The following is a 27,580-nucleotide window of genomic DNA, read 5'->3' on the forward strand; positions in this document are numbered from 1 at the left end:
AGAACTGAGGAGTAGGAAAGGAGAGGTTACACTTGTAGGGGTGTATTATAGACCACCGGAGGGGACCGAGACCTAGAGGAGCAAATCTGTAGGGAGATAGTAGATATTTGTGATAAGCACAGGGTTGTAATTATGGGAGATTTTAATTTTCCACATATAGATTGGGAAACACATTCTGTGAAAGGACTGGATGGGTTAGAGTTTGTGAAATGTGTGCAAGATAGTTTTTTACAACAATATGTAGAGGTGCCGACCAGAGAAGGATCAGTGTTAGATCTACTGTTGGTAAATGGGATGGGTCAAGTGACGGAGGTTAGTGTTGGCGAGCACTTCGGGTCCAGTGATCATAATGCCATCAGCTTCAATGTCATTATGGAAAGAGAGAAATCAGGGCCAAGGATTGAGGTTTTTGATTGGGGAAAAGCTAGATTTGAGGAGATGCGAAAGGACTTGCAGGGTGTGCATTGGGACAATTTGTTTTATGGGCAGGATGTAGTAGAGAGATGGAAGTCTTTTAAAGATCAGATTTTGAGAGTGCAAAAGCTTTATGTTCCTGTTAGGTTAAAAGGAGGGGCAAAAGGTTTGAGAGAGCCGTGGTTTTCAAGGAATATTGGAAACTTGGTTCGAAGAAAAAGGGAGGCGTACATTAGATACAAGAAGCATGGAGTTAAGGAGATGTTTGAAAGATACATTGAATGTAAGAGGAATCTTAAGAGAGGAATTAGGAAAGCTAAAAGAAGGTACGAGAAAACTATGGCAAGCAGGGTGAAAACTAATCCAAAAGAGTTCTACAAATATGTTAATGGTAAGAGGAAAGCTAGAGACAAAATTGGTCCCTTAGAAAATCAGAGCGGAAAACTGTGTGTGGAGCCTAGAGAAATGGGGGAGATATTGAACAGTTTCTTTTCTTCGGTATTCACTAAGGAGAAGGATATTGGGAGATGTGAGATAAAAAAGCAAATTGGTTAAATATGGGGAATATAGAGATTACAAAAGGTGTAGTTTTAAGGCTTTTGAAGAATATAAAGGTGCATAAGTCTCCGGGACCAAACGGGATCTTCCCCAGGACATTGAGAGAAGTGAAGGAGGAAATAGCAGAGGCTCTGGCGGTAATTTTCCAAATGTCATTAGATATGGAGATAGTGCCGGAGGATTGGCGCATTGCGCATGTGGTTCCATTATTTAAAAAGGGTTCAAGGAGGAAGCCTGGCAACTATCGGCCTGTAAGTTTGACGTCTGTGGTAGGTAAATTAATGGAGAAAATTCTTAGAGATAGTACTTATAAACATCTGGATAGACAGGGTCTGATCAGGAGCACTCAACATGGATTTGTGGGAGGAAGGTCATGTTTGACCAATCTGATTGAATTTTTTGAAGAGGTGACTAGGAATGTGGATGAGGGTAGCGCAGTGGATGTTGTCTATATGGCCTTCGATAAGGTACCACATGGAAGGTTAGTTAGGAAGGTGCAGTCTTTAGGTATAAATTTTGAGATAGTCAAATGGATTGAACATTGGCTGAAAGGGAGAGGCCAGAGAGTGGTAGTGGATAATTGTCTGTCAGGTTGGAGGCCGGTGACCAGTGGTGTGCCTCAAGGATCTGTATTGGGCCCATTGTCGTTCGTTATATACATTAATGATCTAGATGATGGGGTGGTGAATTGGATTAGTAAATATGCAGACGATACTAAGATAGGTGGAATAGTGGATAATGAAGAAGGTTTTCAAGGATTGCAGAGGGATTTGGGCTGCTTAGAAAAGTGGGCTGAAAAATGGCAGATGGAATTTAATGCTGATAAGTGTGAGATGCTTCATTTTGGTAAGAAGAATCAGAATAGGACATATGTGGTAAATGGGAGAGCATTGAGGAATACAGAAGAGCAGAAAGATTTAGGAGTGACGGTACATCGTTCCCTGAAGGTAGAAACTCACGTGAATAGGGTGGTGAAGAAGGCTTTTAGTACGCTGGCCTTTATCAATCATTGCATGGAATATAGGAGTTGGGAGGTGACGTTGAGATTGTATAAGACGTTGGTGCGGCCTAATTTGGAGTTCGGTGTGCAGTTCTGGTCGCCTAATTATAGGAAGGATATAAACAGAGTGGAGAGAGTGCAGAGAAGGTTTACCAGAATGTTACCTGGGTTTAAGCATCTAGAGCATAGGGAGAGATTGGACAGATTAGGTCTTTATTCTTTGGAGCGTAGAAGGTTGAGAGGGGATTTGATAGAAGTATTTAAGATTATGAAAGGGATAGACAGAGTGGATGTGGATCGACTATTTCCGTTCAGAGAAGGAAAGATTAAAACAAGAGGACATGAGTTAAGAATTAAGGGGCAGAGGTTTAGAGGTAACATGAGGGGGAACTTCTTTACTCAGAGTGGTAGCCGTGTGGAATGATCTTCCGGGAGAAATAGTGGCGGCGGAGTCAATTGTATTATTTAAGAAAAGGTTGGACAGGTATATGGATGAGAAGAAGATGGAGGGTTATGGGCATTGTGCAGGGAGGTGGGACTAGAAAGGGGTGTTTGATTCGGTGTGGACTAGAAGGGCCTAATGGCCTGTTTCCGTGCTGTAATTGTTATGTTATATGTTATGTTATAGTTCGGAGGACATGCAGTTCATCCGGGCTGAGGTTCAGCGACTCTTGGTGGAGGGGATCATAGCCCCTAGCACCAGTCCTTGGAGGGCGCAGGTCCTCATGGTCAGAAGTGTGGGCAAGCCCCAGATGGTAATTGATTATAGTCAGACCATCAACTGCTTCATCCAGTTGGATGCATACCCGCTACCCCGGATAGCCGACTTGGTCAATAAGGTTGCTAAGTACAGAATTTTTTCTACCATTAACCTCAAGTCAGCTGACCATCAACTCCCCCTCCGTCCGGCTGATCGAATCTATATAGGTTTCGAGGCGGACAGGAAACTTTTCCACTTCCTGCGGGTGCCCTTCAGAGTTATTAACGGTGTTTCTGCTTCTCAGAGAGTAATGAACCAGATGGCTGAGCATGAGCTGATGGCAACGTTCCCCAACTTCAACAATGTCACCATCTGCGGCCATGACCAGCAGGAGCATGACACTAATCTCACAAAGTTCTTGCGTACGGCCAAGTCCCTCAACTTGACATACAAGGACAAGTGCGTATTCAACATGGAGCGCCTGGCCCTTCTTGAATGCATCGTGGCACATGTCATTGGCCCCAACCCTGACCACATGCAACCCCTCATGGAGCTCCCTGTCTCAAACACCCTGAAGGCACTCAAGAGGTGCCTGGGGTTGTTCTTTTATTATGCACAATGGGTGCCTAACTACGCCGATAAGGCCCAACCCCTAATCCATACGACCACCTTCCCATTATTGGCGGAGACCCAGGCTGCTTTTGACCAAATTCAAGGAGACATTGCTAAGGCCACGATGCATGCCGTGGATGAAACTGTCCCCTTTCAGGTGGAAAGTGATGCCTACGATTTCGCACTGGCCGTCACATTAAGCCAGGCAGACAGGCCAGTAGCATTTTTTCCCCGCACCCTGCACGGTCCCAAACTCCAGCACTCCTCCGCCGAGTAGGCTCAAGCTATCGTTGAGGCAGTGCACCACTGACAGCACTAGCTGGCTGGTAAGAGATTTACCCTGTTGACTGACCAGAGGGCAGTGGCCTTCATGTTCAGTGCCAAACAACAGGGTAAGATCAAGAATGACAAGATTCTGAGGTGGAGAATTTAATTCTCCACCTACAACTATGATATCAATGACCCACCACCCCCCCTCCCTCAGACACCCTATCCTGAGGGATGTGTGCCAGCGCACATCTCGACCGTCTCCAGATCTTGCACGGAGTCACGAGCAAACGCTGCCAAATCTGCACCAAGTGTAAGCCCCAGTTCTACCGGCCAGAAAAGGCACACATTATTAAAGCCACCCGCCCTTTCGAACAACTCAGTGTCAATTTCAAGGGCCCCCTCCCGACCACAAATAGGAACGCCTACTTCCTGACGGTGGGGGACGAATTCTCCAGGTTCCCCTTTGCAATTCCCTGCCCGGAAATGACTCGGCTACGGTCATCAAGGCCCTGAGGAGTATCTTCACTCTGTTCGGGTACCCCGACTATATTCATAGTGACCGGGGGACCTCGTTCATGAGTGATGAGTTGCAACAGTACTTTTTGGCCAGATGCATAGCCACCAGCAGGACCACCAGCTATAACCCCAGAGATAATGGCCAGGTGGAAAGGGAGAACGGCACCGTCAGGAAGGCGACACTCGTAGCCCTTAGGTCCAAATATTTGTCAGTGTCCCGCTGGCAGGATGTCCTGCTCGAACCTCTCCATGCCATCCGGTCGTTAATGTGCATCGCTCCTAACACCAGCCCACATGAAGGCCTCTTTGCTTTTCCTAGATCGGCAAATGGTTTCTCCCTCCCTGTCTAACAACCTCAGGGCCGGTTCTGCTTCGGAAGCATGTCAGAGGCCATAAGACGGACCCAGTGGTTGAAGCAGTGCACCTCGTACATGCAAACCCTTAATATGCATTTGTGAGTTACCCGGATGGCCACGAGGACACTGTGCCAAAAATGAGACCTGGCAAGGCCTTAGACTGCCTTGCCGGCTACTGACCACACCGCAGACCTGATCATGCTGCGACAGAGCACAAACCTGGAGTCCGAGCTGCCTGCCTTGCAGCCGGATGTCCAGGCATCTACCCCACATACAGCAGCGGAGGACCCCCCCAGCACTCCAGGAATCCACCACCAGCACCGCAACGCGGACAGTCCCTGCAGCAGGCGCTCCCCCGTCAGTCCCCTCGCCGGTTCCACAGCGGTCCTGCAGACAGAGGAGGCCGCCCGTGCGACCTCTAGCCAGTGGGGGCGTCTGCTTCTCCCACCCCTTTGTAATAAGTGTTAATACTGCTGCTGTTGTTCTTACTGTAATGTTATGGATATTGCTGTTATTACCCCTGGTTTTGCTGTCGGTTTTTCCAGTGGGTTCCATTTTTTTTTAAAAAAGGGGGTAAATGTAGTGATATGATTATGTGTACTGGCTGGCCCGCCCTCTGGGTGTCTTCCTGCTTTGGCTCCTCCCTTAGTACTGCCCATGTGACCCTGGGCCATCAAGGTTGAGTCCCCTCTCCTTCCCGCTCATTCCTAGCCTTGGACCCAGGCCAGCAGTCTCTAGTACAATAAAGCCCATCATTCCCCTCAGTCTTTGTCTGTGTCATTATTGGGGCTACTAATAGCGCCCAACAGCGTGTCTTCAACCAGTGTCGGGATTGTATTGTTTGCTCCCAGATGGCAGCTGACCCCGGCCTGTCACTTGGCACTGCATCCTGTCCACCTCTGGCCATTTCACCTGCGCACACGGGCACTCTCCCATAAGTGGACAGAAGGAACAAGCCGACCAGTCTGACCCGGGCCCACAATAGCACAGGACTGCTCACCTCCCAGGGTTTGCCGAGGTTCACCATTCTGGTGGGCGGGGCTCAGAAACCAGCCTTCTGCAAAACAAACTTTCGTCTCTGCCCTGCCCACAGGCTGACCCCATGGGGCGGCCCCCCCCCACCCTCAGGCGGGCCTCCGTTCTCCCCCCCCCCACCCTCAGGCGGGCCTCCGTTCTCCCCCCCCCCACCCTCAGGCGGGCCTCCGTTCTCCCCCCCCCCACCCTCAGGCGGGCCTCCGTTCTCCCCCCCCCCACCCTCAGGCGGGCCTCCGTTCTCCCCCCCCCCACCCTCAGGCGGGCCTCCGTTCTCCCCCCCCCCACCCTCAGGCGGGCCTCCGTTCTCCCCCCCCCACCCTCAGGCGGGCCTCCGTTCTCCCCCCCCCCACCCTCAGGCGGGCCTCCGTTCTCCCCCCCCCCCACCCTCAGGCGGGCCTCCGTTCTCCCCCCCCCCACCCTCAGGCGGGCCTCCGTTCTCCCCCCCCCCACCCTCAGGCGGGCCTCCGTTCTCCCCCCCCCCACCCTCAGGCGGGCCTCCGTTCTCCCCCCCCCCCCACCCTCAGGCGGGCCTCCGTTCTCCCCCCCCCCACCCTCAGGCGGGCCTCCGTTCTCCCCCCCCCCCTCAGGCGGGCCTCCGTTCTCCCCCCCCCACCCTCAGTCGGGCCTCCGTTCTCCCCCCCCCCCACCCTCAGGCGGGCCTCCGTTCTCCCCCCCCCCACCCTCAGTCGGGCCTCCGTTCTCCCCCCCCCCCACCCTCAGGCGGGCCTCCGTTCTCCCCCCCCCACCCTCAGGCGGGCCTCCGTTCTCCCCCCCCCACCCTCAGGCGGGCCTCCGTTCTCCCCCCCCCCCACCCTCAGGCGGGCCTCCGTTCTCCCCCCCCCCACCCTCAGTCGGGCCTCCGTTCTCCCCCCCCCCCACCCTCAGGCGGGCCTCCGTTCTCCCCCCCCCACCCTCAGGCGGGCCTCCGTTCTCCCCCCCCCACCCTCAGGCGGGCCTCCGTTCTCCCCCCCCCACCCTCAGGCGGGCCTCCGTTCTCCCCCCCCCACCCTCAGGCGGGCCTCCGTTCTCCCCCCCCCACCCTCAGGCGGGCCTCCGTTCTCCCCCCCCCCCACCCTCAGGCGGGCCTCCGTTCTCCCCCCCCCCACCCTCAGGCGGGCCTCCGTTCTCCCCCCCCCCACCCTCAGGCGGGCCTCCGTTCTCCCCCCCCCCACCCTCAGGCGGGCCTCCGTTCTCCCCCCCCCCACCCTCAGGCGGGCCTCCGTTCTCCCCCCCCCACCCTCAGGCGGGCCTCCGTTCACCCTCCCCCTCCTTATTCTGGTCTCATTCTCTTCCCGCCGGACCCTCACCGACCCCCTCACCTTCAGGCGACACTCAGTCGTCACGAAAGTGCGCATGAGCAGCGCTATCGGCCAGTTACCGCTCTGCAATCACCTGACTCGGCGTCGGCAGTCGGACGGGCCCCGCCCCCCGAACGGGGCTAATTCCTGACCAATCCTGGCAGCATCAGTGACTGGGTTTGCTGCCCCCTGGCGCTGTGGCTGCTGACTGACAGGTTCTTTGGCCTCGCCTCGCCAAGGTGCCGGCTGCCAGCTTCAAGCACCTCATGCTGGATGTGAGTGGGAGTCGAGAAGCACGTGTTTCGGGGCGGCAGATGGTTGGTGGAGCCTGAGTGGAGGGTCTGTACCGCGCCAGTCCAGTGATCGCGACCGGGGTTCGAATCCCGCGCTCACTGCAAGGAGTTTGTACGTTCTCAGTTTCCTCCCGCCCTTCAAAACGGACCAAGAGGTTAGAGATTAATTGGGTGACTCGGGCTGGTGTTTCCGGCCGCGCTGATGGATCTTCAACATGCAGCCATCGTCTGAGAAGCTGGGAAGCAACAATTAACTGGGATGAGGGAGTGAATGTACCCAGTAACTCAGTGCTACACAGCTCCCTCCACATCAGGGTCACCTTAGATTAAACCCCACCTCAAATCTGCTTCCTCCTGCACGATCAACTTTTCAAAGCTTCCCATCCAATATCTCTGACGTCCCTTCGGGATCACAGGCACCAATGTCACTGTCTCAGCCTGGGCCACTCCCTCCCAACCTGTCCCTTCGCTCCAATCCAATCTGTGCACAATAACGACAGGCAATCAGTCAACCAGGAAGTTTGGAGGCGGAATTGGGGGCAGGTAGGGGGAGTGTTGGAACCAAGGGGTTCAGTCATCATGGAAATAGGCCTAATTAATCCATTACTATGTCACAATTTACTATTTACTTCAATTATACGGTTCAAGGGAAATATTAATGCAATTAAGGAACAGCCACAGTATGTCGAAAAGTTGGCTGATTATAGTATGTGTAGAATTTGCTGCCTCCAAATACAAAGAGAGGGAATACTTTCATCCCCAAGGTTACACTGTGCTCATTGGAAAGCACAAGACCGGAGAGAAAACATCAAAAACACACATGGAAGTAACAGGATAGTAGATAAGAGAAGTTAGACAAGATGAGGAACCATAGGGACAGTGATTTGTTCTGAAACAGGCGAGGGACAGGAAGAGAAGTGTATTGCAAGGATAAGTGATAAGAGTACCATGACTGAGAATGTCAGAGACAAATAACCACTTGCGTAGGAATGAGGAGTCACAAGGGTACATGGAAGGTGTTGATTCAAAAAACAGAATGTTCTGGCCTTGGGGATTAAGATAGGAGGGCTACACCATAGATCATTGCAGAGCAGGAAATTGCTTGGGATAAATCTTGGGCAAGGAGCCTATCAAAGAAAGCCAACTTTTGTTCAGAGTGACAATGTTGACATATGTAAACAGAAGAGACTGGACGGTAAGAGTCAGTCTTGGGGAATAGTTCACTGAGCAGGTGACCTATGAACTAACGACTGGACCAGAGCTCTGTTAAGCTTTATTCTTGTGCTATGTAATAAACTTATTGTGAAACCGAAGACCTTCTCCTATCACTTCATTCATCGAGCACACTGGACTCAGACGACACATAGACCAAATTGAGGGGAGGGTAAAGCAAGAGTCCGACAGGAGGTAGGAGGACGAATGTGGGTAACAGCGTCAACTGGGTAAGACCCCGCACCACTGCCCTTTGTCAGCCTGAAACTGGCACATTCCAAACATCCTGTTTCCTGGCATTGTCGCATCATGAGTCTGTAGTGAGGCTCAAAGATGTGCAGTGGACACGAGATTCCTGGGAACGCCACAGGACAAACAAACATCAGAACATTGTCAGCAGACTGGAGAGAGGAACACTCGGTTTTGGTGATTGCAAAACACTGCCCCATGCACAGGTTTAGGGGGAACCTCTTCACACCAAGAATGGTGGGAGAGGTACATGGATTGGAGGGTTATGGATTGGGTGCAGGTCAGCAGGACTAGGCAGAATAATAGTTCAGCACAGACTAGTAGGGCCGAATGGAGTATGGTTCTATGTTCTATGGTACTATTTTACCTTCCCCTATTACTTGGCTTAAGTCCCTGCAACATCCATGTAACTTTTCTCTGCATTCATCTAATCTTATTAATGTCTCTCCTGTGGAAATGTAACAAAAACTCCAACACTCCAAATTTTGCCTCACCAATGTCTTATGGAAGATGAACATAATATCCAAATTCCTGTGCTCAATACTGTGATTCATGAAAGCCAATGTGCCAAAAACTTTCTTTCAAACCCTATCTGTCTGTGATGTCACTTTCAGGGAATTATTCCTAGATCCCTCTGTTCTGCCACACTTATACTGTGCCTTTTGTTTACTATGCAAGCCATACCCTTGTTATTCATCCCAAAATCTAACACTTTATACTTGTCTGCATTAAATTCCATCTGCCATTTTGCAGCCCATTTTTCCAGCTGGTCCAGATGCCTCTGCAAGCTTTGAATATGAGGGCAGAGATTAAGGGAGAAGGACAAAAGCATGATGCTCTGTGCTCTGAGTTGGAGAGGAAGGACAGGCTGGGAACAGAACATAAAGGCAGCCAGTTGAAGGGTTTGAAATGTGTCTATTTCAATGTTAGGAGTATTAGGAATAAAGGGAATTAACTTAGAGCTTAAATCAGTTTGTGGAACTACAATGTTGTGGCCGTTACAAAGACATGACTGGAGGAGGAGCAAGATTGGTTGATGCAGGTACCTTGGTTTAGATGTTTTAAAAATAATAGGATTTTTTTTTTCACACTGTGAACCATAACAATCAAAATACATACAAACATTTCTCTCTTAAATATACACAGTGGCATTTTCTCCCCTTTTTTCCCCCCTCCCTCCTACCAACCCCTCTCCAAACCCGTTAAACGTTCAACATATACAATACAATACACCCATTAAACAATGTCATCACACAATGAAAATAAACAAGAAAATTGTGTCATCTACTTTTACACACTGGGTCAGTTCATTTCATCTTCTTCTCATTTTATCATTTTAGGGGGTGGAGATCCACAGTAGGCCCTCTCTGTTGTGTTCCATGTACGGTTCCCAAATTTGTTCAAATAATGTGACTTTATTTTTTTTATTATATGTTATTTTTTACAATGGAATACATTTATTTATTTACATGTACCATTGCTGTACTCTCAGGCTCTCTTCTGATTTCTAAGTTGAGATTATGCATTTTTTTGCTACAGCTAAGGCTATCATAATAAATCTTTTTTGTGCTTCATCCAGTTTAAGGCCTAATTCTTTACTTCTTATATTACTTAGAAGATCTCTGGATTTTTTGGTATGTTGCTTTTTGTGATTTTATTTAATACCTGATTTAGATCTTCCCAAAACTTTTTCACTCTCTGACATGCCCAAATTGCATGTACTGTTGTTCCCGTTTCCTTCTTACAGCGAAAACATGTTGGGATAATGTTGGGTCCCATTTATTTTAACTTTTGGGGTGTGGTGTATAGCCTGTGTAACCAATTATATTGTATCATGCGTAACCTCGTATTTATTATATTCTTCATAGTTCCAGAGCATAACTTTTCCCATATTTCATTTTTTATCTTTGTTTAAATCTTTTTCCCACATTTGTTTGGGTTTATAGCTTATTTCATCATTTTCTTTCTCTTGCAGCTTTTTTTTTTTTAATTTTTTTATTTTTCACACCATAAATCACATTAGCCATGATATACACAATTTCTTTTTCACACATATACAGTGACTTTTTCTCCCCCCCCCCCTTTCCACCCAAACCACCCCCCCACCCCCCTCTCATCCATTTTAGGTATACAATCTAGGTTGCATTAATCCAGTCAGACAATGTTGTCATTCAACAAAATTACACCAGAAATTCTACTGAGTCCATTCTTTTCTTTCCTTCTCCTTCCATCAACTTAGGTAATGTTTGTCCCCGGTAGGTTTTCGCTATTGTATTTAATGTAAGGCTCCTATACTTGTTCGAATATTTCAATATTATTTCTTAACCAATATGTTATTTTTTCTAATGGAATACATTTATTCATTTAAATTTGGTAGTTTATTCCTTTTAATTTGGTTATGTATTCCATTAATATTTAAAGACATATAGTTCAGCGTAGCCCTTTTATATTTTGTTTATCTTCTCTTTCCGTTTTTCCATCATTACCTTTCCTCCTTTTCCATTTCTGTTTTCTTATTTTCAACTCTTTATAAGACAACATTCCTACAACATCCAACATTTTCCTTATTCTCCTATTTCTATCTTATTTATCCCCAACCTCCCCTTCCCCTCCTGAGTTGTCCTTTATCCCTTGTCGGACAACCACATCTCCCCTCTCCATTTGGATTTGCGAATCCACTCGCAAGCGTCAACTGATTTTGCAGTGACCGCTATTTCCCCCCACCCCGCCTCCCCCAGAAAAGATTTCACTTTTCATATGTCACAAAGGTCACTCTTTTAATTCCCTCCTTATTCTCTCTATTCCATTACCTTCCCTTATTAATTCTTGTCTATACTATCTATATTTTCCTCTAAGTACAGATACATTCACGTATGCTCCTTGTCTCTATTCACTCTTATACCTCTTTACCCGCATACATATCAATCGTGATCATTTTTACTCTCATTACCCGTCTTCATCCCTCAGTCTATTTTTGTCTTTACCCACATACATATCAATTGTGATCATTTTAACTCTCATTACCCGTCTTCCTCCCTCAGTCTATTTTTGTAATTGTTCTGCAAATTTTCGTGCTTCTTCTGGATCCGAGAATAGTCTGTTTTGTTGTCCTGGAATAAATATTTTCAATACCGCTAGATGCTTTAGTATAAATTTATACCCTTTCTTCCATAAAATCGCCTTTGCTGTATTGAACTCTTTTCTCTTCTTTAGGAGTTCAAAACTTATATCTGGATAAATGAAGATTTTTTGCCCTTTATACTCCAGTGGTTTGTTGCCCTCTCTTACTTTTTCCATTGTCTTCTCCAGTACCTTTTCTCTTGTAGTATATCTTAGGAAATTTACTACAATAGATCTTGGTTTTTGTTGTGGTTGTGGTTTAGAGGCCAATACTCTATGTGCCCTTTCTATTTCCAATTCTTGCTGTAGTTCTGGACATCCTAGGGTCTTAGGGATCCACTCTTTTATAAACTCCCTCATATTCTTGCCTTCTTCATCTTCCTTAAGGCCCACTATCTTTATGTTATTTCTTCTGTTATGGTTTTCCATTGTATCTATTTTTTGAGCTAGTAGTTCTTGTGTCTCTTTAGTTTTTTTATTAGATTTCTCCAATTTCTTTTTTAAGTCTTCTACCTCCATTTCTGCTGCTACTGCCCGCTCTTCCATCTTGTCCATTTTCTTTCCCATTTCTGTTAAGGTCATCTCCATTTTATTTATTTTCTCTTCTGTGTTGTTTATTCTTTTTCTTAAATCCTTAAATTCCTGTGTTTGCCATTCTTTAAATGATTCCATGTATCCTCTAATAAGAGCAAGTATATCCTTTACCTTGCCTTTCTTTTCTTCTTCTATTTCACCATACTCTTCCTCTTCTTCTTCCTCTGGGTTGGCCATCTGTTGTTTCTTTGTTGCCCTTTCCTCCTCTCTTTCTTGTTTCTATTGTCTTCTGTGGTCTCTTCTTGCTGCAGGTGTTCTGCAGCTGTCGTTGCCGGCTGTGGAGACCGACTCCCCAGCTGGTCCCCCCTCCCGTCGGTGTGTTTTTTTTCATTCGCATCGCGCATGCGCGAAGTTTCGCGCATGCGCAGTTGCGCACTTTTACTCGGCTCTGCGAGCCATTTTTGTAGTCCATTATTTACCGACCTGAGGGAGCGGGTTTCTCTCTCCGCAGCGGGCCTCTTCGGACAGGTAAGGCCTTCACCTTTTTCCTCCTTTGTCTTCTCTTCCTCTCTTCTTACCGTTGCTTTCGACTTTTCTTTTTTTGTCGCCATCTTCTTTCCACCTTTATACTCACTTTTCTGTAACTTTTATTTCTGTGCCTTTGTGTTTTCTCTTGTTTTTCCCGACTTTTCTGGAGAGGGCTGGAGTTCACCGTCCGGCCACTACTCCATCGCGTGACTCCTCCCTTCTTTCTCTTGCAGCTTGATGTACTTGTTTGTTATAAATCTTTTAATTATCATTGTTTCTGTAATCACATATTCAAAGCTGCTTCTTTCTGGCAATCTCACTCTGTTTCCCAATTTGTCCTTTAAGTAGGCTTTCAGTGGATGATATGCAAACATTGTACCATGAGTTATTCCATATTTGTACTTCATTTGTTCAAATGTTATTAAATTATTTCCCAAAAAACAATTTTCTATTCTTTTAATTCCTTTTCTCTCTCATTCTCTAAAGCACACGTCAAACTCAGGCCCGCGGGCCAAATTTGGCCCGTGATATAATTATTTTTGGCCCGCAAGATCATATCAAATATGTATTAGAGCTGGCCCGCTGGCCGCCGCGCCAGTATAGCGCATGCACAGCTAATACTACAAATCCCAGAATGCTTTGCAAATGCATCGCCGCCGGCCCGTCAGCCCGCTAATCGCCCCCACCTCCTCTGTTTACTTCCATTAGCATCTGCGACCTATCGCCCAACTCACATGTAATAAACCCCTTAGAAAAATGGCCAAACGAAAGACAGAAAACAGGACCTTTCAAGACAGGTGGGAGGCAAAGTCTGACCCTAGAGTTTGATGAACTTGCATCTAAGAAGAGATGCCAAGTATCTGGTTTAGACCCAGGTGCATCAGAGTAAATCACAGTGGAGCAAGCGAAGCTTGGATTAATATCTTCTTTGGTTAACTTTGGACTGTTCATAGTTGAAAGATTGGATTTTCATTGAAGCAAGTTATTTTTTTGACTTGTTGGCTTGTGAAAAAAATACATTTAAAAGGAGATTAAATGCTATAGAGAAATATTATTTATTGAATGTTTTATTTCTCATTTGTTAATGCTTCTTCTGGAAAGAGTTTAACCAAAACTATTATTAAACATTTATTTTAATAAGAAAAAGTTTAACATTACATATGTTGAAAGAAGAGAAAACATGCAGATGTTGTTGAAAATTTTCAATCAATATTTAGTTTGGCCCACGACTTACTCCAAGTTTTTAATTTTGGCCCTCGGTGAATTTGAGTTTGACACCCATGCTCTAAAGGAAAGATTATCTATTGTGAAGGGCATTAGTTGATTTTGCGTCAATAATAATTTTGGTAGTTGGTAATTTGATTTTTTCCTTTCTAAGTGAATCTTCTTCCATATATTGAGTAAGTGATGCAGTACTGGTGAACTTTTATATTGCACCAGATTTTCATCCCACTTATAAAGTATATGTTCCAGTACCTTCTCCCCTATTTTATCTAGCTCTATCTTAGTCCAATCTGGTTTTTCCCTTGTCTGATAAAAATCTGATAAATACCTTAATTGTACTGCTCTATAATAATTTTTAAAGTTTGGTAACTGTAAACCACCTTGTTTGTACCACTCTGCTATCCTCAGTTTCCCCCCTTTCCATAAGAATTTCGTTATTAATTTCTTTAGTTCATTGAAGAATTTCTCTATTAAGGGAATTGGTAACAATTGAAATAGGTATTGTATCCTTGCGAAGATATTCATTTTAATGCAATTTACCCTCCCTTTCAACGTTAGTGGTAATTCTTTCCAATGTTCTAAGTCTTCCTGTAATTTCTTCATTAATGGCTGATAAATTTAATTTGTATATGTGGCTTAAATTATTATCTAATCTAATACCTAGGTATCGGATTGCTTGTGTTTGCCATTTGAATGATGATTCTTTTTAAAATTCTGTGTAATCTGCATTATTTATTGGCATCGCTTCACTTTTATTTGCGTTGATCTTGTATCCCGATATTTCTCCATATTCTTTTAATTTCTTATGTAGTTCTTTTATTGATATTTCTAGTTCTGTTAAGTATACTATGATGTCATCTGCAAATAAATTGATTTTATACTCCTTCTCCTTTATTTTTATCCCTTTTATTTTATTTTCTGTTCTTATCAGTTCTGCCAAAGGTTCCATTGCCAAGGCGAACAATGAGGGGGATAGTGGACATCCCTGCCTAGTTGACCTACTTAATTTAAATTGGTTTGATACATATCCATTTACTGTCACCTTCGCCAATGGTCCATTATATAATGGTTTATCCAATTAATATATTTTTCTGGTAGGTTGAACCTCTGTAATGCTTTGAATAAATAATTCCATTCTACCCTGTCAAAGGCTTTTTCTGCGTCTAAAGCAACAGCCACTGTTGGTATCTTATTTCCTTGAACTGCATGGATTAAATTAATGAATTTACAGACATTATCCGCTGTTCGTCTTTTCTTAATAAATCCAGTTTGATCTTGTTTTACTATTTTTGGTACACAGTCGGCCAATCGGTTTGCTAATAGTTTTGCTATTATCTTATAATCTGAATTAAGTAGAGATATTGGTCTCTATGATGCTGGTGTTATTCCACATTTTCTAATCTTTTCCCTATTTCTGTCATGACCAGCTCTATTCTACTCACTTTTTCTTCTGTACTTTTCATTTCACTAAATTCTAATATCAACCATTCTTTTAATGCTTTCATTTGTTCTTGAAAAAAAAATTTATCGATACACTGTCCATCTATTTTACCTTCTATTCTTCTGTGCAGAGCTTGGTCTTCTTCTTCCTCTTCTTCTGTGTCTATAACTATGATTGTTTCTTCTACTTCTCTTCCTTGTATCTGTGTCTCTTCTGACTTTCCTGTTGAGCTGCTTGCCTCAGTTTGCTGGGTGTTTTTTTGCATGGCTTCTTGCTGTTGGTCTTCTTCTGGGCTAGTTATTTGTTGGGCCTCCTGTTGCTGTTTTTCTTTCCTTTCACTCCCTTTCCTGTCGCTTACCTCTTCTTCCAGCTGAGAGCCCTGCTGTCGGGCATCTCTCAGCTGGTCATGCTGTGTTAGTTCGCTCCTCAGCTGGGCCCCCCTCCCGTTGGTGTTTTCTTTTTCCTTAGTGTGAGCATTGTGCATGCGTGAGGAGTTCCGCATGAACAGTTGCGCACTTCTGTTTCATTTTTGCAGTCCAGCAGCCGGGAGGTCGCGACTCTGCGGGGTCGCCACCAACTTCGGGAAGTAGGCTCCTCTCTCCACAACAGCTCGCTGCCTCTTCATGCAGGTAAGGCTTTCTCCTTTCTCTTCTGGCATCTTTTCTTCTTCTCTTTTTCCCGTTGTTTTTGCTTTTTCCTTCTTGGGTGCCATTTTCTTTTTTATTTCCACAACTTTATCTTTTATTTGTTGTGTTTTGTGTTTCTTGAACTTTGTGTTTTCTTCACTTTATTTTTTCTTTTCTGGAGAGGGCTGGTATTCTCCTACCAGCCACTTGTCCATCATGTGACTCCTCCAAAAAAGAATAGGATTGAAGGTAGAAAAGGTTGGGGGAAGGGGAGTAGCATTAGTAGTCAGGGATAGTATCATAGCTACAGAAAGGGAGGATGCTGGAGAGGGAGTGTCCACTGAGTCGGTGTGGATGGAAATCATAAATAGGAAGGGAGCTATCACTGTGCTGGGAATCATGTATAGGCTCCTAAATAGCCTTGGGGACACCGAGGAACAGATAAACAGACAGATTTTGGAATGGTGCGGGAAATACAGGGTTGTAGACATGGGTTATTTCAACTTTCATAATATTGACCGGCACCTACTGACTGCAAGAGAGATAGATGGGGCTGAATTTGTCAGGTTTGTACAAGAAGGATTCCTGACACAGTATGTGGACCGGCCGATGAGAAGAAAGCCCATATTGGATCTGGTTCTGGGGAATCAACCTGGTCAGGGGCGGATCTCTCGATGGGGGAGCATTTTGGTGAGAGTGACCACAACTCCCTTAGATTCAACATAGCCATGGAAAAGGATAAAAACATTCAAACTGGGAAAGGGTTAATTATGAAGGGATGAGGCAAGAACGAGAGAGAATAAATTGGAAACAAATGTTTACGGGTGAAAGCACAGAAGTAACATGGAAGAAGTTTAGGGACCACTTGTGCTGGATTCAGGATAGGCTTGGCCCACTGGTTCAGGAGCCAAACCTTATCCTGGAAAAGGGAACTGTGGTTGACAAAACAGGTGAGGCAGCTTGTCAAAAGGAAGAAGGAACCACATGTTAGATATAGGAGGCAGGAAACTGGAAGGGCTCATGTGAAGAAGCTGAAGAAAGGTCTTAGGAGACCTTGAAGGGGGCATGAGAAGGCCTTGGCAAGCAGGATTAAGGAGAACCCCAAGGTGTTCTATGTGTATGTGTAGAACAGAAGGATGAAGAGAATGAAGGATGGGTCGCTATAGGATAAAGGAGGCAACGTGTGTCTGGAGGCGGAGGAGGTTGGGGAGGTCCTAATGAAAACAAGTACTCTCGACTTAAAAGACTTACTTGACTTGCATCCATCCACACATACAACCAATTTTTTTTAAGTGCATGCGCAATATAGTGCCCAGTGCACAGTTTCCATTCTGTAGGCGCTAGAAAGATGGCAAGCAAGAGGAAAAACCTATCCCTTGCCAATAGATTGTCTCATTCCACCAATTCAACAATTAAAGGACAAAGAGAAAATGTGTGAGACTGTAAAAGGATCTGCAAGTATCCTCTCTGCAAGCCATCCTGATTCCTGTGTGGATGCGCAGAGGGTTCGTATATTGGAGTTTGGTCGGCGCATGTACAAAAGTTAAGGGCACAAATTCAATATCATCAGGGTGCTTAACTCTCATGCATGTGCCAACCGAACTCCGGTATGCCAATCCACCACGCATGCCCCAACCTAAGACTCGTGCATGAACACAGGAATCAAGATGGCTGCACCCAGCCTATGGACCCCAGAACGCTGACTAACAAAGTAACTACACACATTTTGGCTCTTTTGTGCCTGTATCCCTGTTATAGTTTGTCAAATATAACATTTGATTAAAATGTTTGCTTTAAGACTTCGGTACAACACATGCAGGCAAAATCAGATTTGCATCCATTCCAAGATTCACCGATCCTTCGGTCCCAATTACAGTCATGTTGGGGACTACTTTGCTTCAGTATTCACAAGAGAAAAGGACTTTAAACATGGTGAGGTTGGAATAGAACGGGCCTGTGGGCTGGACAATGTGGAAATTAACGAAGAGGAAGTGTTGGATCTTCTTAAAAACATCATTGTTGATAAATCCCCCAGGCTGCTGTGGGAAGTGAGGGAAGAGATACCTGGGGGAGTGGCTATGATCTTTGAATCCTCTTTGGCCGCAGGGGAGGTGCCAGAGGATGGGAGAATGGCAAATGTAGTCCCCTTGTTTAAAAAAAGTAATAGGGAGAATCCTGAGAATTCTAGACTGGTGAGTCTTACATCAATGGTGTGCAAACTATTAGAGAGGATTCTTAAGGATAGGATCTATAAGCATTTGGAGAAGTCCAGTCTACTCAAGGATAATCAGCAGGGCTTTGTGAAGGGAAGTTGTGCGTCACTGACTAATTGAATTTTTTGAGGATGTAACAAAGAAATTGATGAGGGTTGGGTGGTCTACATGGATTTTAGAAAAGGCATTTGACAAGGTCCCCCACAAGAAACTTGTTCAGAAAGTCATGAGGCATAGGATCCATGGAACCTTGGCTGTGTGGATAAAAAAAATTGGCTTGCAGGTAGAAAGCAGAGAGTAGAAGTGGAAAGCAAGTATTCTGCCTGGAGGTCAGTGACTAGTGGAGGGGCCATAGGGATCTGTTCTGGGACCTCTGCTCTTTGTTATGTTTATAAATGATCTGGATGAAGAGGTGGAAGGATGGGTCAGTAAGTTTGTGGATGATACAAAGGGTGGAGGAAGTGTGCAAGGAGTTGAAGGTTAACGAAGGTTACAAGACCAGAGGGCTCATTGACAAAGGCCTTATGGGTGGAGCTGAGGATCGAGAAAAGTATGACCACACACATGGGGTTATATTATAGACACTCAATAGTCAACAAGAATTGGAGGAACAAATCTGTAGAGAGATTACAGACAGCTGCAGGAAACACAAGGTTGTGATAGTAGGAGATTTTAATTTCCCACATATTGGCTGAAACTCATACTGTAAAAGGCCTGGATGGCTTGGAGTTTGTCAAATGTGTTCAGTAAAGTTTTCTAAATCAACTAGAGAGAGAGAGTGCAATACTGGATCTTCTTTTAGGGAACGAGACAGAACAGGTGACAGAAGAACATGTAGGGGAACATTTTGGGTCCAGTGACCATTGTCATTAGTTTTGCTAATTATGGAGAAGGATGGGTCTGAGCCTCAGGTTGAGATTCTAAATTGGAGAAAGGTCAATTTTGAAGAAATGAGAAAGGATCTAGAATGCGGGGATTGGGATGTTGTTTTCGGGCAAGAATGTGAGAGGTAAGTGGATGCCCTTCAAAGGTGAAATTTTACCAGTGAACTTGGAGGAATGAGAAGTGACATTGGACTGTGAACCAAAGATCTTTTCTGAACTTACACACACACGCGCGCTTAGAATTAGAAGGGGGTTAAGTTAGGTTAATAAGTCAATAATGATAAGTTAAAGTTTGATTCTATTTTCATGTTTAAAGATAATTAAAAGCAACTTTTGTTTAAGTAAAAAAAAAAGGTGAAATTTTGAGAATACAGCATTTGTATGTTTTTGTCAGGATCAAAGATAAGGTGAGCAGGCACAAGGAAGAGGGATATTGGGAATCCGGTTCAGAAGAATACAGGTGTATAGCAGGTAGAGGCAACATGGACTCGAGTATAAAAAAGCAAGAAAAATCTCAAAGAAATCAGGTAGACTAAAAGAAGACATGAGATTGCTTTGATGACAATGTGAAGGAAAATCCTAAGGGTTTCTACAGTTTTATTAAGAACAAAAAGATAGTAAGGGACAAAAATTGGTCCCCTTGAAGATGAGAGTGGTCGGCTTTGTATAGAGCCAAAGGAGATGGGAAAGATCTTAAATGGGATTTTTTTTCATCAGTATTCACTTAGGAAATGGGCACAGAGTCGTGGGAAGTAAGGAAAACAAGCAGTGGGGTCATGGAACCTACACAGATAAAAGAGTAACTGCTTGCTGTCTTAAAGCCAGTAAGGGTGGACAATTCTCCAGGGGTGACAAGATATTCCCTATGTCCTTGAGGGGAAATAGTGCAGAAATTGCAGGGGCTCGAGTAGAAATATTTAAAATGTCCTTAACCATGGGTGTGGTATCAGAGGATTGGAGGGTAGCTCACATTGTTGCTTAAAAAAGGCTCTGACATCAGTAGTAGGTAAATTATTGGAAGGTGTTCTAAGAGATCAGATATACAATTATTTGGATAGTCAAGGAGTGATTAGGGATAGTCAACGTGGCTTTGTGTCTGGTAGGTTGTGTTTAACCAATTATTAGTTTTTTTGAGGAGGTTACAAGGAAAGTTGATGAAGGAAAGGCTGTGGATGTTGTCTACATGGACTTTAGAAAGGCCTTTGACAAGGTCCCACATGGGAGGTTAATCAGGAAGGTTCTGATGCTTGGTATTCATGGTGAAGTAGTGAACTGGATTCGACAATGGCTGGACAGGAGAAACCAGCGTGTAGTGGTGGATGATGCTTCTCAGACTGGAGGCCTGTGCCTCAGGAATTGGTGCTGGGACCATTGTTGTTTGTCATCTATATCAATGATCTGGAGGATGATAATGTGGTAAATTAGATCACCAAGTTTGCAGGTGAAACTAAGATTGGAGGCATTGTGAACTGCAAAGAAGGTTTTCAAAGCTTGCAGAGGGATCTGGACCAGCTGGAAAAATGACAGATGGAATTTAATGCAGACAAGTGTGAGGTGTTGCATTTTGAAAAGACAAACCAAGAAAGGATGTACATGGTAAATGGTCGTGCACTAAGGCCAAAAGGTAGAACAAAGGGATCTGGGAATACAGATACACAATTCCTTGAAAGTGGAATCACGGGTGGACAGGGTTGTAAAGGGAGATTTTGGCATATTGGCCTTCATAAATCAAAGTATTGAGTACAGGAGCTGGGATGTTATGGTAAAGTTATATAAAACATTGGTGAGGCCAAATTGGAGAATTTTGTGCAGTTTTGGTCACCTAACTACAGGAAAGATATCAATAAGATAGAAAGAGTGCAGGGAAGATTTACTAGGATGTGGCCTGGACTTCAGGAACCAAATTACAGGGAGAGGTTAAACAAGTTAGGACTTTATTCCCTGGAGCATAGAATGAGGGGAGATTTGAGAGAGATGGTTAAAATTGAGGGGGACAGACAGAATAAATTTAGATAGGCTTTTTCCACTGAGGGTAGGTGAGATGCAAACCAGAGGACATGGGTTAAGGGTAAAAGGGGAAAAGTTTAGGGGGAACATGAGGAGGAACCTTTTCACACAGAGAGTGATGGGACTATAGAACGAGCTGCCAGCTGATGTGGTGAATGTGGGCTCGATTTTAATTTATAAGAATTTGGATAGGTACATGGATGGGAAGGGTATGGAGGGCTATGGACTGGGTGCAGGACAGTGGGACTATGCAAAAAAAAATGGTTCAGCACAGACTAGAAGGGCTTAAGAGGCCTGTTTCTGTGCTGTAATATTCTATGGTCCAAGAGGATGCAGAGTTGGGCAGAAAAGTGGCAGATGGAGTTCAATCCAGATAAATATGAGGTGATGCATTTTGGAAAGACAAACCAAGACGGCTGAGTACAGGGTTAATGGCCGGTTACTCAAGAGTGTGGATGAACAGAGGGGCGTTGGGGTCTAAAATCCAAACACCCCCTCAAGGTCGCTGTGCAGGTTAATAGGATAGTTAAGAAGGCCTATGGGATGCTGGGCTTCATTAATGGGGGATTGAGTTCAGGAGTAGAGAGATCCTGTTACAGCTCTACAAACCTCTAGAGAGACCACACTTAGGGAGTATTGTAGTCAGTTCTGGTCACCTCATTACAGGAAGGACGTGGAAGTTACAGAGAGGGTGTAGAGGAGATTTACCAGGATGTTACCTAATTTGGAAAATAAGTCTTTTGAGGCAAGGTTAGCAGAGCTGGGACTTTTAGAGCGTAGAAAGATGAGAGGAGAATTAATAGAGGTCTACAAGATTATGAGAGGCATAGACAAGGTGGACGGCCAGCGCCTGTTTCCCAGGACAGGCTCAGCAAACACCAGAGGACGTCTGTACAAAGTGAAGGGAGGGAAGTTTAGGGGAGACATTAGTGGTAGGTTTTTTTACACAGAGAGTTGTGGGGGCCTGGAATGCTTTGCCAGGGATGGTGGTGGAGGCTGGAACATTAGGGGCATTAACAGACTCTTAGATACACAGAAAATAGAGGGTTATGGGTAGGGAAGGTTTAATACTTTTTTAATGGAATATTAAAGGGCCAAAGGGCCTGTCCAGTTCTGTTGTGTTCTATGTTCCTCAGTCCACTACACTCCATTCTTGTGTTATCTCCTAATCCAATTTACATTATCCAGTCAATGATAAATGACAATGGCCCCAGCACTAGGTCACAGGCCTCCAGTCTGAGGCAAATTCAACTCCAAGTGTGAAAACTGGAAAGACCTTGCCTGATTTTTACCTCAAACTCTTTTCCAAAGTCTCTTCACATACTTAGTTACTGCTGATCCCAAAACCATCACTCGGCTTTCTCTACCCTCCTTTTATTGACTGCTGTGCATTTAAAGAACCAATCACAATTCAGCTCCTCTTTCTCAAAGCACTGGTTCAGCTGCTTTCTGAAGGTTCCTCTTGATAAACTGTTCATGAGTATATTTGTATTTGTGTGTGTCCATGAATGAATGCGTATGTGCTGTGTGGTGTACCTTTGTGTGCACCTGTATGTGGTGTGAGGTAAAAACACAAAATGCTGGAGAAACTCAGCAGGTCAAACTGTTACGTAGCAAAGGTAAAAATACATAATCACCATTTCGGGCTTGAGCCCTTCATCAAAGTATGAGAAAATGCCAGCAGGCATCCAAACAAAAGTAGGGGGGTGGCAAACGCAGGAGATGACGGGGAGAGGCAAACGCAGGAGATGACAGGGGGAGAAAGGAGAGGGGAACAGCAGCAATGAGGGGGAGGAGGGATGACTGGGTGGGTGGGAGAACTGGAAAGATAGGAAAAAGGGGAAGGGAAAGAAAAGGCGAGCAGGTTTAGTGGAAGCACCTTTTAATTTGCAGGGGGATTGACCCATTAAATGGCCAACCCAGCAATTTAAGGAGGATCCCATCCCCGCAATGATACGTCACACACTCACCAGAAGTTATGCCAGATGTTCAGATGCTAGCTGCTTGGTGATGCAGGCACGCAAGCACTGATGTCACCAGAATAAGCAGGTCAGCCATTTTCCTGTTCAAATTGCCGTGGATGTGACCTAGGTATGTTTAACTGGGTTCCCTGACTACCTCGAAGGTAGGTCAGGGACCCAATTGGATTCTGATGGGGTTGACCAGGTTGGACCATTTCTAACTGCTGCGTAACTGGGGCACTAACTGGGCAAATTGCTTGGTTAACCCCATTTTACATGGCAGTTTGAAAGGGCCTAATATGCCATGTGGCTGGAGGGGGCTCAGATGGAGAATAAGGTGTTGTTCCTCCAATCTGGAGGTGGTCATGGTGGGATAGTACATAAGGCCATGGACTGACATGCGAGTGTGGGAGAGTGATCCGGAATTGAAATGGTTGGCCACTGGGAGGACGCTGTGGTTAAGAAAGCTAAGGGGTGATCTCCCAAACTGCAACCAGTCTCTCAGATATAGAGAAGGCCAGAAAGGGAGCACTGGATGCAGTAAATAAGTTCTCTGGATGTACAAGTGAAGTATTGTTTCATATGAAATGCCTGTTTTGGGCCACGGACTATGGTGAGGGAGGAAGTGTGGGCACAAGTATTACACCTCCTGCAGGCAAGGTGCCGAGGGTGCGATGGGTGAGTACACGAGGGAATCATGGAGGGAACAGTCCCTGCAGAAGGCTGGGAGGGGAGGAGAGGGAAAAATGTGTCTGGTGGTGGGATCCTGTAGTGTGCTGGAAATTCCAGCGGATAACATGTTGGATGCGGAGGCTGGTGGGATGGCAGGTGAGGATGAGGGGGATTTTAAGTTTGTGTGTGTATACTGATATGGTTGTACCTGTGTGTGTGTGTGTGTGTGTGTGTGTGTGTGTGTGTGTGTTTGGGTGGGGGGGTGAAAGTGTACCTGCCTGTCTAAAATGTAATTATTCTTCTGTTTCAGGTGCTGGTAGACGGCCCTCGCTGGTGTTGGTGGTTTCTGGCCATTGTACCAATACAGCCCACTCTTCAGACCCTGATGCTGTCGACAACATCACTGAACGATTGACTGTTTCAACTCAATAGGATCCTAAAGTACCTGAAGTTGAACTCCTGTAGTGACTCATGTCTTGGGTTCCCACAGGTGGAGCAGGATACCTCCCTACCTTTTTATTCCTCCCCTCATCACCTTTGTAGGCTAAATCAGGGTAGCTCACAGTGAATGGTGGAGTCCTGGACAGCATAAGGAGACCTAGGGATACAAAGACTGACATGGTGAATGGTAGGGCCCTGTAAAGTGTTGTTAATTGGGGACTGATGAGGACTGACAATGCGAATGATGGGGTCATGGAGTGTTGTAGAATAAAGATATCTCAGGGTATGAGGACTGAGTGGTGGAGAGTGTTGTCACCAGCAAGGAACTATACTGAGGTCTCTCCGTTCTTCAACACTTTCCAGGGCCCCACCATTCACTATGTAAGTACCTCCCTGGTTGACTTGCACCTTGCCCATGTCAGAGTTAAATTCCATGCCTTCTTTGGGACACCAACCTAGCTGATGTGGATTCTGCTGTAAACAGATTCCTTCCTCACTGCCCACTCTCATATCCTCTCTTTCCCTCGTCACCCATACTTTGACACTTCCTGTATTCATCAAGGGATTTGCTTGATCCAGACATGAGATGGAGATGGTTGAAAGGATCAAAGAGAATTCCAAGAGATTGGAAATAAAAAAAGAGCAAAATGGTGGTGAGGGAGAATTGACAAGCCTCTTTTTACCGACTACAGCCAAAATATCCCACATCGACCAGGGTTCCTTGAACTTACCAGCCTTGTCCTTCACCCGATCTTCGCTCATGAAAGTGGTGTCACAGGTGGATAGAGTGGTAATGAGGGACGCTTGCTTTTATCCATCAGGGCATCGAGTGCAGGTCATGTTACAATCGTACGAGACATTGGTGAGACCACACTTGTGAAGTTCTGGTCACTATTACATTGGAAAGGGTGTGATTAAACTAGAGAGGGTGCAGAAAAGTTGCAAGGATGCTGTCTAGTTTGGAGTTATCAGGAGAGATGGGCTAGGCTGGGCTTCCTTTCTTTGACGTATAGTGGGCCGAGGTGGCTGACTGCTTCATACCCCTAATGATAAGACCAACTGCAGATGTTGGATTCTGGAGCAAAAATCACTCTGCTGGAGGAACTCAGTAGGTTAAACAGCATCAGTGGGAGGAGAAGAACGGTGGACATTTTGGGGTAAAATCCTTCATCAGGATTGATCATGCAGACGTGGAGCAATGAGAACAAGGTTGGAGTAGTTGATGAATCAGTAGGAGATTGGTCAACTAGGGAGGCGGTCAAGAATGATGGATGTAAGCAGAGGCAGTTGATTGGCAGATGCCAATCAAAGGGTGAGCGAGGCAAATACCTAAAGCCTGCTCCCATTGTAGCACTGTCTAAAATGAGAGAGGTTTAAAGTTAGGGGGAGGTGTAAGGAGGATCTGAGAGGTAAATGTTTCACACTATGTGGAGTTGGTATCTGCAATGAGCTGCAGGAACAACATTTAAGAGGCATCTGGACAAGTCCTTGAATGAGCAGGTGAGAGGATCATGGAATGAATGCAGACATGGGATTAGTGTAGAGGGAAGACACAATGTACTGAAAGGTCTGTGACCTACTTGCCAACATTCTGAATCTGTTTACCTGTGATGCGGGTCTCTGCATCTCTCACCTGGTCAGGGAGTGAGTTCTAGACCCCATCACCCTCCGAGGAAATATTTTACCTACTGTCCCCTCCCATTCGCCCACTCACTATAGATCTGTGTTTCTGAGCATTTCAGGCTTGAGCCCTTCCTGAAAAAATGGGTGTTTGCTCGTACCTTGGGGAAGGCCTCAAGCCTGAAACGTTGGTTTTGAACCTTTATCTTTGTTATGTAAGGTTCACTGTTTGACCTACTGAGTTCCTCCAGCTTTGTGATTTTACCATAAATATGTGAAACTGGCTACACAAGGCTTATGGAATGCTTGGCTTCATTAGGTGGGACATTGAGTACAAAAGTAGAGATGTTATGTTGCAGCTTTATAAAGAATTGGTTCAGCTGCACTACTGCTTGTCCCATAACAGGAAGGATCTGGTGAAACAAGAAAAAAGTGCTGGACTCGAGTACTGGTGTTACTTACAGAGCAGATCAAGCAAAATCGGTAGGAAATAAAAAGCAGCCCCTGTTTCAGGCATGAACTCCCTGACCAACAGAAAAAGAAAGATGCCCAGGTGACAAACCATGTGTTTGTTTCCAAACATGGGAAGAGACAGCAATGTATATTTAGTTTAATGTTCTTGTACAAACAATGATAGAAAACTGTTTGAACCCGCCCCTGAGTGCAGCTGAGGGCATACATTGCTGGATGATGTTGTTATACTGTTGTCCACCTCAGTCCCTGGGTTTGCTAACATATGGTTCACTATTAAATGAGGCATTGAAATGACACAAACACCAACCGGGGGAGCCGATGACAACACAGAGCATGAAGACCAGATACCTCGCGGCCCCGCACCTGGCAGCCCGACACGTTCATCAGTTATGGTAAAAACTCAAAACACATCCTGCCTCCTTAGAGTGATTGGAACTCATCATCTGCAAAAATAAATAATGACCTTCGAGACCTTGGTAATTATTTCCAAGGCAGGATCCTCATTTCCTTGATTTTTTTGTGGTGTTTCTGGGGGTTTTGTTGGCGAGATCTCACCCACAGTTCCAGGGTCACTCCGCTCTTCTGCACCAGGGTTTCGCCGCGTGTCGACCCAATCTCCATGGTGTGAACATTCCAGCTGAGCTGGTGGGTTCCTCGGGAAGGAGGTTACGAGGAGCCTGTGATGAGTGCCGCCAGAGACAGGAGAGAGCGTGAGAAGATACTAAACACCGGCTGAGTGCGGCTCCCCTTCTCAGCGAGCAGACGTGGGCAACTTGCCCACAAGCTCCTCTCAGTCTTACTCACAATTATTGCAGTTTACAATATTTTGCAACGACGTTTACATTTTCCAAGATGAAGTTTGTTAATAAAAGGTTCTCGTCCCTTGGATCAGTTCTCTGAGTTGCCGCTGGCTTGGTGGCGTTAGGAGATGCCAGTCGCACCCAGACTGGGTCCACTGGAGTGGCTCATCCGGGGCAATGTGTGGGCTGACTTGGTGTAATCATGGGTCACAATCCGTCCATTCTCCCCCGAACCTCCCAGGGTGGGAACCCTGTCTGTTGCCCGCATCGCTGCACTTATCGAAAGCTGTAGAGACAAAACAAAGTAGTGTCAGGCCAGTGATCAGCAGAGATGGACCAGGCACCAGAATAATACACCCCACACCACCTACTCCCCACTCACCACATGGTGACCGTCCATCCCACACCTCCTGCTCCCCTGTGCGGTCTGTCCAATTCACTCCGCCTACTCCCCACTCACCATATCCCCTGGTGTGGTCCGTCCATCCTACATCTCCTGCTCCCCACTCCCCCGGTGCGGTC

The 27,580-nt window shown here is 45.5% G+C and overlaps 2 protein-coding genes and 1 long non-coding RNA gene across 10 annotated transcripts in view; 1 reads left to right on the forward strand and 2 right to left on the reverse strand.

The window, feature by feature from the left end:
* Window positions 1–6,871, reverse strand: part of faxdc2 (fatty acid hydroxylase domain containing 2) — a 58,375-nt gene extending 51,504 nt beyond the window's left edge. For 2 of the 5 annotated variants that reach the window (XM_069897934.1, XM_069897932.1), the window contains exons 1-2: window positions 6,781–6,871; window positions 5,427–5,483 (exon numbers count right to left, since the gene is read on the reverse strand). In XM_069897934.1, coding sequence (XP_069754035.1) covers window positions 5,427–5,453 — 27 coding nt within the window. In that variant the 5' untranslated portion in view covers window positions 5,454–5,483; window positions 6,781–6,871. Of the gene's footprint in view, window positions 1–5,426; window positions 5,484–6,780 lie in introns of those variants that run through there. The other 3 variants (XM_069897931.1, XM_069897933.1, XM_069897930.1) reach the window with 3 other exon arrangements.
* Window positions 6,872–15,707: 8,836 nt separating this feature from the next.
* Window positions 15,708–27,144, forward strand: LOC138743100 (uncharacterized). Its single transcript, XR_011344654.1, has 2 exons — window positions 15,708–15,989; window positions 24,034–27,144. It is a non-coding gene; the product is annotated as an uncharacterized lncRNA (long non-coding RNA).
* The window catches only part of LOC138743094 (glutamate receptor 1-like), a 114,780-nt gene continuing 113,551 nt past the window's right edge, over window positions 26,352–27,580 (reverse strand). For 2 of the 4 annotated variants that reach the window (XM_069897920.1, XM_069897917.1), the window contains one exon: window positions 26,353–27,344. In XM_069897920.1, coding sequence (XP_069754021.1) covers window positions 27,180–27,344 — 165 coding nt within the window. In that variant the 3' untranslated portion in view covers window positions 26,353–27,179. Of the gene's footprint in view, window positions 27,345–27,580 lie in introns of all 4 variants that reach the window. The other 2 variants (XM_069897918.1, XM_069897924.1) reach the window with 2 other exon arrangements.

This window comes from Narcine bancroftii, chromosome 9, assembly GCF_036971445.1.
Source record: "Narcine bancroftii isolate sNarBan1 chromosome 9, sNarBan1.hap1, whole genome shotgun sequence".
Lineage (NCBI taxonomy): Eukaryota > Metazoa > Chordata > Chondrichthyes > Torpediniformes > Narcinidae > Narcine > Narcine bancroftii.